The sequence below is a fragment of the Numenius arquata genome, unplaced genomic scaffold (genome assembly GCF_964106895.1).
Source record: "Numenius arquata unplaced genomic scaffold, bNumArq3.hap1.1 HAP1_SCAFFOLD_208, whole genome shotgun sequence".
Classification (NCBI taxonomy): Eukaryota; Metazoa; Chordata; class Aves; order Charadriiformes; family Scolopacidae; genus Numenius; species Numenius arquata.
The window spans coordinates 173,939-184,124 of NW_027414883.1; the positions used below are offsets into that span (position 1 = coordinate 173,939).

A 10,186-nucleotide genomic window follows, 5' to 3' on the forward strand; every position below is an offset into this window, starting at 1 on the left:
GCCTTGTGAGAGGTGGATTGTTAAGGCGTGTGATTAAAACTATGAATCGCTTGTTGTTCTTTCTTACATGGTATGTATCTTGGTCTGAAGAGAAGCAGTCCCGAGGAAATCTGTGGTACACTGTTAGCAATGTTTCAGTAGGCATCTTCTCTCTCCCACCCTTCCTCCTCCCCCTCAGGCCCCAAATACAGTCAAGTTACCCCAGTTGCAGTCTTCTGTGAAGTGCTTGGCATTTCAATTTTGCATTGTGAAATGTCTCTCTTTGGACGCTTGTGTGGAACTCGGGATCATTCTGTGTAGGGCATCATCTCACCGTGCTTAACAGCCATTGTGTCAGTGTGATGGTAAACATGGGTTTACAGAGTTCTGCTTTTGATAATAATTGGGGATATGCAGCAAAGAATGACGTTGCGTAGACTAAGGGCTACAGGAAGACAGGTGCATGAAATGCACTGGAGGAAGTAGCAGAAAACGGGAGATTTGTGGGAGTTCTGTACAGCCAAAGTAGCAGAACAGCTGGGAGCCTTTTTCCTGGGGGAACTGTAAAAAAAAAAAAAAAAAGAGAGATTTGTTTTTCTTACTAGTGTGCAGCTGTGAGGGTTTTCCTGAAGAGATGTGGGGTGATGTGGAGCCATGCTTGTGCAGCAGCAGCCTTTGCTCTGTCGGCAAGAAAGCATAAAGAAAGGTCAGACTTCACTTATGAGCTGTTTCCATTTCTGGCAACAAGAGACAAGAAATCGCACGTGGTGTGTTCATTCAGCAGATCTGTCGGCATCTATTCTGAGATGCTATTTTGGAACCCATTCGGCTGTTTTACCTACCACAGCATGTGCACTTTGGCTAGAGGAGTGATTCTGATGAGACCCGAGGAGGCTGTTCAGCTCTTGAATGCTATTAATCTCTGAGAGAAGAGTAGCAGTGCCAAGGGTGGCTTGTGGGGTATGTATCTTCTCAGCAATTAGTTTGAAGCGTCAATTCCTGCGCTGAAAAATGATATCAATTTCTGGTTCCAAGTATATTTGTTGTTAGCTGACCTCATCTAAGTGTTCAGTTTGTGTAGTCTGAACTTCAAAAACACGTTCTTTGGGAGCTCTGGTAGTCTTAAGGGAATTGAACCAGCAAGAAGTAGAGGATCAGACCCTGTCCTTGCGACAGAGTGTCTCTGTTGAATTCAGGAATGTAAGTAGGAAGGAAACTAAACTCAGTCATTGTGTAAAAAATTTTGCATTAACCCTCGGCCTGAGCACAGGCAGCAGGAATGGTAGGATCAGTACTGAAAGGTGATTTCACATTGCAGCAGGGTTTTGGATCTGCAGCCAAGCCACAGCTTTGTTTTATTGTAAACTTAGATTGATGTAGTGACTCATCTTAATTTAGCTGAAGTGAATTGCAGATAAATGTAAACCTATTGCTGTTATGGGAACTCCTGGGAAGTATGACGTGTCTGACTGCTAACTGTTTTAAATATTTCAGCCTTAATCCCTGACGATGGTAGGCAATGCCTAGGTAACCAAGGTGGGATCTCTCGTCTCATTTGTGCAAAGATGGAGGAGACATGCCCATAAAATGTATATGTTTTGTGTAAGAGAGATGGAGAGAAAAGGTTGTAACTAATACAGAGGCTGCCCTCAGTACGTGAAACGTTGAGAAATAGCTTGAACTTCAGTAAATGAAATGAAGCAAAGTTTTTCTTACTCAATCATTTTATTCTGAGCTATTGTTATTCTAGACGCCTACCCGTGATGATTCCACCATCTGCAACAACCCCTGTCAGCGATGCTGCACTTTTGCCAAGTGTGGCTTCTCAGGAAATCTGGAGGTCACAAGTTCCAGGCTATTCTGGATCAGTCACACGGCACATAAGTCATCGGGCCAACAACTTCAAGAGACATCCAAAAAGGAGAAAACACATCCGCCCTTCGCCACTGCCACCACCAAATACTCCATGTCCTATTGATTTGATTGATTTGGGGGATCTCCAGCCTCAGAGGTCTTTCCTAGAACTCTTGTTTAATGGGTGCATTCTCTTTGGGCTGGAGTTCAGCTATGCCATGGAAACAGCCTATGTTACCCCTGTGCTGCTTCAGATGGGGCTTCCAGACCAACTGTATGGAATGGTGTGGTTCATCAGCCCTATATTAGGTAACTTTTCTTTACACTATTTCTTTCCTCTTGTTTTTTCCATTACACAGGTGTTACATATTTTCATTTTCTCTACCTCAGCTGTTAACAAGGATGTTCTGTGTGGTCTTGACATTAAGAAGCACTAACCATAATTTTAGACAAATGAACGGAGAATAATTCTTGCTGTGTCTTGCTTGAAATGGGCCCAGTGTGATCAAAAGGGTCTGTTCTTTTAACCAAACTCTTACATCTTGTGTGAGGGTAAGCTTTGGTTACTCTGTTCCTATATTTAAAAACTAGCAAAAGAGGATCAGCATATCCGTTGTGTCCCTATGAAAAAAGCGCCCAGAAACAGTTCCCAAGGGTGTGTGAAAAAAGCAGAGCAAGATTGCCTTCTCCTGTTTAACGTTCTGAAACAAATGAGGTGTTCCAATGATGAAAGATCATCGACTGCTACTGTTATGGGCATTGAATTACTTGCCTTAACATGGAGCCAGGGCTGGGATCGTATCCATTATTGTGGGAAAAATCATAGGATGGGCTATTACCACTTGGCAACTTTGTTTTGCCTGTTCTTCTACTTGCGGGATGCACTTTAGAAGAAGAGAGTAGATAGGCCCCTACTCATAGGCTGGCCCACAGTAATATAGGCACCTTTCCAACTTGCATATTTGCTTGCTAGTACTGCATGGGCTCTCCCATCTAAGATGGAGTAAATGAAATAGCTTGTAAGGAATGGAGTCCTTTAGAACGTAAAACTGTTGTACTCTTATTCTTCACCTGATGTCAAATTCTGCTGTATTGATGATGCAGAGTGAACTGCCATGGCAGTGAGCAGTGGCACATTACATTATTCGGTCCCCCACCTGAGAAATGTCAGGATGTACACCGTGTGTGCATTTGGGTGACTAGTACAGGCTGGGGCTATCACTATGCCATGGTGTGCTGCCTTTAACTACCTTTTAAAGTATCTATTTTGACTCTCCCGTGAAACTGGCTTGTAGAAAAACGCTACTAACTGGTGATTCCTCTTTTCTAGGGTTCTTGTTGCAGCCTTTACTGGGAGCCTGGAGTGACAGATGCACATCAAGATTCGGGAGGAGAAGACCTTTTATTCTGGTCTTAGCAGTAGGTGTGTCTTTTAGAAACAATGGGCATAGCACTTATAAGGTAGAAACATTGCGCATCTCTCATCTGCAGCATCCCCCGTGGCACTAGGCCGAAGAAAATGTCTCTGAAGTGTTGGGTATTGTGGTTCTGAAGAAGGTAGTGAGTGATGCTGAGGCGATGCTTTGGCAGCTGGAGATCCACACATAAAAGCATCTCTTGTCAGAGTCTGAAGAGTTGATGTTTTGGGGGTCAAGAATGTTTTCCTTTGGCCAAAACCAACTCCAGACATTTGTAAGCTTGAACAGTGCAAAAGGGTTATGTATATTCTATAAGCCATGCTCATTCCCCAGACTGTGACAATCTGAACAAGAGCAGCAGTACTTGCCACAAGGCTGTGCAGGTAGCGTAACGCTTTTAGAGTATGGAGCGATGCAAGTTTTTTTGCTTGCAAGCAGTCGATTGATAGATTTTGTTTTGGTTTTATTTCCAGGAGCGTTGCTTGGGCTCTTGCTTATGCTGAATGGCAAAGACATAGGGAGCGCCTTGTCTGACACTGCAAATAACCATAAATGGGGGATCATTCTTACAGTCTGTGGTGTTGTCCTCATGGACTTCAGTGCAGATTCAGCAGACAATCCCAGTCATGCCTACATGATGGATGTATGCAGCCCAGTGGACCAAGACAGGGGCCTCAACATCCACGCTTTGTTAGCAGGTATGCTTTCTTGGTGCTTCTTGGTGACATGAACCCTAAGTAAACAAGCCCCGCTGTGAGAAAGCAGAGTGCAAATCACCAGTCTTTTCCTGTATAAGCATAATAAGCAAATACCTGGAGAGGCTGCACTAATTAAATTTGAAAACAAACTTCTGCTTACTGTAAAAGGCTTTTGTAACTAGCAAAAGTAAAACAAGACACAGTCCTGGGTTGTTCATCTGAAGGTCCCTCACGTCATTTATAACGCCCATCGAAACAAAATTATCCCTCAAAGGAGAAGGTTTGGCTTCCTGCAGGTGTGGAAAATGCCTTTTTTTAGTTACTCTGTCGGAGGGGACATGCATACCAGGCGCTGTGATCTCTCATTGCTGTCATCTTCAATCGCTGTACCGCTATAGTCTAGTTTTCCTGCCTGTTTCACACACTTGAATGTGTTTGTAAGAAAGAAACAATAGCGTCATAAGGCTTTTATCATGTGAACAGAGCAAGAGAGCTATCTGGTGCCCTCAGAACTTCGGTGTTCATCAGTAGTAATGCAGTGGCAGTTTTGTACACTACTGAGTAGTGTACAACACATTACTGAGTAATGAGCTTGCTATGCTTCTGAAGCAATTCAGTCTGTCTTGGTCGCAATTATATCTGCGTTCCTCTAACTAAGCGGGGAAAATGGATTTTCACTTACTTTCAGGAAAACAGTCTTAGCTGACTGATTGCAGAGCCTTGCCACGAGGCTGGGGGACACTTCTGTTTTATGGACTGAAATAGCTGAAGGTAAAGTGGTTTGTTCTTTGCAAAGAAAGAACTGCCATTTTTAGTTACTTGTATCATCACTTTCACAGTACTGACCTTCTCCCTCTTTCTGTACTGTTTCTGTGCATCCAGACTGTCCTTGTGACACGGATAACTCTGTTTATTACTGCATTTGAATTGAAAAGGGTTGGGTAGTAAAACAGAAGTAACGTGTCAGATTCTACTCACAAATCATTAGACAAATGGTGCTGTGCTGTTACTGACTTCCAGGATTGGCTAGGGAAGGTAATCTCGGCTCTGTTTTTCCACCAGGTCTTGGAGGTGGCTTTGGTTATGTTGTTGGAGGAATACACTGGGATAAAACCAGTTTTGGAAAAGCTGTGGGAGGGCAACTTCGCGTCATCTATGTCTTCACCTCAGTAATACTGACTATCACTACTGTGCTGACTCTGATTAGCATTCCAGAAAGACCCTTAAGGTCCTTTAGCAGGAAGAAAAAAGTGATGAAGAGTCCAAGTCTTCCTCTCCCTCCTTCGCCACCTTTCTTCTTTGAGGAGGGTGTAAACGAAAACTTAGCTTCTCATAACTCAGCTCACTTATATGCAAGTTTTACAAGTCCCGTTTCTCCCCTCAGCCCACTCACGCCCAAATATGGCAGTTTTGTCAGCAGAGACAATTCCTTGATGGGAATTAATGAGTTTGCATCATCATTTGGGACTTCAAATATTGACAGTGTGCTTATAGACTGTTTTACAGGCCGGCACAGTAGTTACTTAGCACTTCCAGCTAGCTTGCCCAGGCAGCCTGTCAGTGTCAGCTTTCCTCGGGTGCCTGGTGGCTGTTACCAAGGAGAAAATGGAGTTCTGGAGCAAGGGGAGAGCAGCGTAACACCGGGGCCTGACGGCGAGGCACTGAGGGTGGGCTCACTGGATGCAATAAAGCCACGGTCGTCAGGGATCCTGAAAAGACCTCAGACCTTGGCCATTCCAGATATCATAACAGGACACTGTCCAGAAAATAACAGAAGAAGAAACATAACCTTCAGCCAACAGGTAAGGGCAGAAAATCAGTGATATGACCACGTAAACCTGAGCATTCATTTAATCTCCTCATATAGTTTTAAATGTGTAGTGCACAAATTCATAGTTAAAGACTGCTCGTGACAGTTTGCTCATAAAAGTAATTACGGGAACAGCATACCTGCTGTGACTGTACTGGTAAAATAGTGGGTAGGATGTGAATTATGACTGGCAGTCTGCCAGCTGCCTTTGTTAAGATGGCAGAAGTGGGAGCGTTCTGCTCTCACTGGGCCACATGTGAAAGTTAGGTTGGTATTTTTAGCCATACTTCACCACCCAGGGAGCTACCACGTGAGAGCAGAAAAAGACACATTTTTATTGAGCCTGTATCTTCCCTTTCCACAGAATTACCCGCAAGATAGGGCCAGGGATAGGATTCTCCCATGAGCTTCTCCTTATGGCAGTCATTACATCTGGGTCCATCAGGGAGGTGAGGTTTCCCTTACGCAGGGATAAGACTCTGACCTCATCTGCCACTGTTGGTGATAACTTGGAATGTCTGAAACCTCTGTATGCTGGCCAATTTTTTTATGATCCAAGATGAGGTAAACTGTCCTCTGTTGTTTTTTGGTTTGGTTTTTTTGGGGGGAGGTGTGTGTGGGGGTTTTGTTTGTTTGTTTTGTTTGTTTGTTGCTGTACTTTGACTCGGTTTATGAGAGCAGACTTTGTTAGGGCAAGGATATTACATACTGTGCACGCAGAGATTGAGCATCAAGGTTAGCAAGCAATGAGAATGTGTTTTAATTAAAAGCAGCCTCTTCTTGATGTCTCTAGAACTTCAGGAACCGAATTCACCCCAATGTGGGTACAGCTCCTGTTAAATGCAATGGAATTTGTGCTTTCCCTATGCTAGCGTCTGGATGCGGTTGCCAAATACCCTAGAGAAGTGAGGAGTACTGTTTCAAGTATACTGAAAGCTGCAGCACAGTGCTGTCATTTAACACTTGTTCCAAGGTTGAATTACAGTCTAGCTGAATACACTGTTCTTAATCTCCAATTCAACACAGTCCAGCAACAGAGTTTAACTTTCAGATGATCAGATAGGTGTGTAATATTGCATAGGTTTGCTCAAAGGATGTTTGGGTTTGTCTTACTGTGTTGTTTCACCTGGGAGTTCTTCTGATGCGGGTTGCCAATATCTTGCTGAATGGTGTTAAATATGAGAGCGAGCTGAATGGATCAGGCAAGACCTCTGAGCAACCACTGTCTGTGAAACTTCTTTGTTTGACCATCTGCCGGATGCCCAAGGCTCTTCGTAACCTCTGCATCAACCACTTCCTAGGTATTCAGAAAGTGCCATCTTGCTTTCACCGTGAAGTAGCTTACCTCGTGTGAATGTTTTTAAATATTTTATCTATTGTTGCAATGGCTGCTAATTAGAGAGGATATGATTTGTTCCATATATGCTCACCAACAAGGTACTTTCTGGTATTTAGTTTCTTAGAACACTGAGAAAGAAAAGAAAAAACCACCACAAAACAACAACAATAAAATAATAAAGCCTTCGTTCCTAGAAAAGGAATAACAATGGCCTAAATCAGCACATCCGTTAAATGGAATATTTACACTGGGGTGAGAAACACTGCTGAACTGAGAAATTGAGACCCTTGACTTTTTTTTTTTTTTTTTTAACGCTCTGAAACTTGCATTACTGAGGTGAGAGATAAGATTATTTGTATTTCCCTGCTTACAACTGAGACCAGTTGTAAGCTTCCCTCCCTTTGACAGCACGTGTATAGGGGTCCCAGAACAGGCCGTGAGGGGGTGCGAACTCAATGCTGCAGGAGTGCCGTAACCACTCACTGTTACCTTTGCTCTTACAGCACATGGGTGATGGTTAGGAAGGGCTTGCAAGCAATCCAATTTACACAAAATTGAACAGAAGGTAACAGGTAGTTAATACTCATTGGCTGTGAAAGGAAATAAGAGATTGCCTGCATCAGTGGCCCTGAAGCAGGTTTGTGAGTAGGAGTTTTTAACTGTGTCAGAGGCACTCAAGAGACTGCAATCATGCCATAAGAAGTGTTTCTTCCAGTTCTTTGTGGGAGGACAACAGCAGCTTTAAAGGACTATGTGATGAGCAACTCTGAAACCGAGTGTTGTGTCCTGTCAAAACCGGAAGGCAGCTCAGATTGCTGTAATCTGTTTTTCTGTCTTGCTAAACCAGTATTCTGTGGCCTCTAGGATTCCGCTTAGGAATTCAAAGGATGTCTTGGTCCTTGACAAACGTTGTACCATAATGCACGGGGAACAGCAGTCGCAGATAAACGTGGCTGAACGTTACATGATACTCGTTGCATAGCCTGTCTTCGGTTGCCATTGGTAATATAGCTCATAGCATCCATGTAAGCTTACAAGGGGAAACAGATACTCTCCAATCCTAATAGGTTACTTCTGGCTTCTTTTAGGATGGCTCTCGTTTGAGGGGATGTTACTCTTCTATACCGACTTCATGGGAGAAGTAGTGTTTCCGAAAGCACCTCACAACTCAGATGAGTATCAGAAGTACAAAGCTGGGGTCACCATGGGCTGCTGGGGAATGTGCATCTATGCATTCAGTGCTGCTTTCTACTCAGGTACTTAGTACAGCCATCTTGGCCGCTGCTGTGAGAAAGGTGCTCCCGTTCCTTGAGCAGTGTTTCTGCAATGAGTAGTCTAATACTTATGTTGCACGTAGCCTGCCACGTGGCACGAGTGCTGAAGCAGAGTGTTCTTTTTCACTGTATTATCTCTGCTAGTTGTCTTGGCCTGCACTGACAGCAGATGAGGTCAGCGGTCCAGCAAAAACACATCTCTCTTAGTATACAGTTCCTTTCACAAGTGGCATTTTCTATGTACGTTGAATCCAGAAAGACACACAGCCACAATAGGCACAGTTCTGGTGCAGCACACTTGGTGCTGGCATGCCCCTGACAGAGCGCCCAGTGTCACGCACCACCCCGGCACCTTGTCATGTGTCATGTGTTGCTCCCCACCCCCAAACAGTTCCCATTTACCCCCCGGGACAATGCCATGCCCTTCACACAGGTAGGGCAGCAAGGCTGCGTTGCGGCCGTGGGGTTTGGAAGGGGTCCTTGGCTCTCATTTGTGAGCCGTCAGTTAGTCAAAGGCCTGACAGTGGCTGCTGAGATGTGGCTGCCCAACAGCTGGGCTGTGGGGCCTGAGGGTGCACCCCTTGGGTCTGCTGACTGGCCAGCGGCAGGGAGGGCCGCGGTTCACCCCAAATGCCATGCCATTGTTTTGCAGCCCTGCTGGAGAAGCTGGAGGAGCGGTTCAGCACACGGACACTGTACTTTGTGGCATATTTGGCCTTTGGGTTGGGCACGGGGCTGGCCACGCTCTCCAGAAACATCTACGTGGTGCTGTCACTGTGCGCTACCTACGGCATCCTTTTCGCTACGCTCTGCACGCTGCCATACTCCCTGCTCTGCGACTACTACCAGAGCCAGGAGGTGAGCCCTGGGCTGGGGAGGGCAGAGGGGCTCCCCTGCGTCCCCTTACGCTGTGTCCCCCGCAGTTCGTAGGCTCGCAGGCAGAGGGCACACTGCGCGGGATGGGCATTGACATCTCCCTGCTGAGCTGCCAGTACTTCTTGGCGCAGATCCTCGTGGCCTTGGCCATGGGGCCGCTGACAGCAGCTGTGGGCAGCGCCAGCGGTGCCATGTACTTCGCCAGCCTGGTGTCCTTCCTGGGCTGTCTCTTCTCCTCCCTTTGCGTCACCTACGAGCCGCCACCCGGCGAGGAGCTGCCACCCACCGAGGAGCAGCGCCCGCTCTTGCCTCGTGCACGGAACGAATAACTGGGAGAAGCCACCACAGCCTCCACTGCCTCATTGCATCGCCCTCGGCCTCCCCATCACAGAGCGGTGGGCTCGTGCGCCTCCAGGACAGCAGCAGTGGGCATGGCAAACAGCAAGAATGTCTGCGCTGGCTTTGTTGAGCTTTCCCCTGCCCACGGGAGGGTGAGGAGCAAGTCAGTGGCAGCTGGCACCGCTCATCCTTCCCCTGAGGTGGCAAAGGCCCATCGGTGCCCCTGGGCCACAGCGACAGGAAGCGGGTGATGTCAGCATGGGGCCATTCCCTCCAGCTGCCCCGTGGTGCCGTCACTCCTTGGGGGACAAGTGGCAATGTCCGGCCTGAGGCAGGGGACCTGGAAGTCTGGTGTCCGGGCGGGGTGACAGCGAGCTGCAGGGTTGCAGATGCCGCTGTGGCACTGCCACGGCTCCATGGCCAGAAGGTGCCATCTCACAGCCATGCAGAGCAGCCCAGTCCTCTGTTGCTGAGGGCTGCGGTGACTCTCGTGAGGCCTCGGGCAGTGACGAGGCCAACCTGCAGGTCACAGCCTCTGCCCGTGGCAGGCCTGGTTCTGGAGGGTGCGTTTCAAAACTGTGGAAAGGCTGAGAGCAGCT

General features: G+C 46.7%; 1 protein-coding gene across 1 annotated transcript; it reads left to right on the top strand.

The window, feature by feature from the left end:
- Positions 1-1,628: 1,628 nt before the first annotated feature.
- LOC141478245 (proton-associated sugar transporter A-like) lies at positions 1,629-9,577 on the top strand. The gene is made up of 8 exons (XM_074167357.1): positions 1,629-2,142; positions 3,164-3,256; positions 3,725-3,949; positions 5,012-5,750; positions 6,906-7,060; positions 8,187-8,354; positions 9,025-9,230; positions 9,296-9,577. The coding sequence occupies exons 1-8, from the start codon at positions 1,743-1,745 to the stop codon at positions 9,575-9,577; spliced, it is 2,268 nt and encodes a 755-aa protein (XP_074023458.1). The 5' UTR covers positions 1,629-1,742.
- The last annotated feature ends 609 nt before the right edge of the window (positions 9,578-10,186 follow it).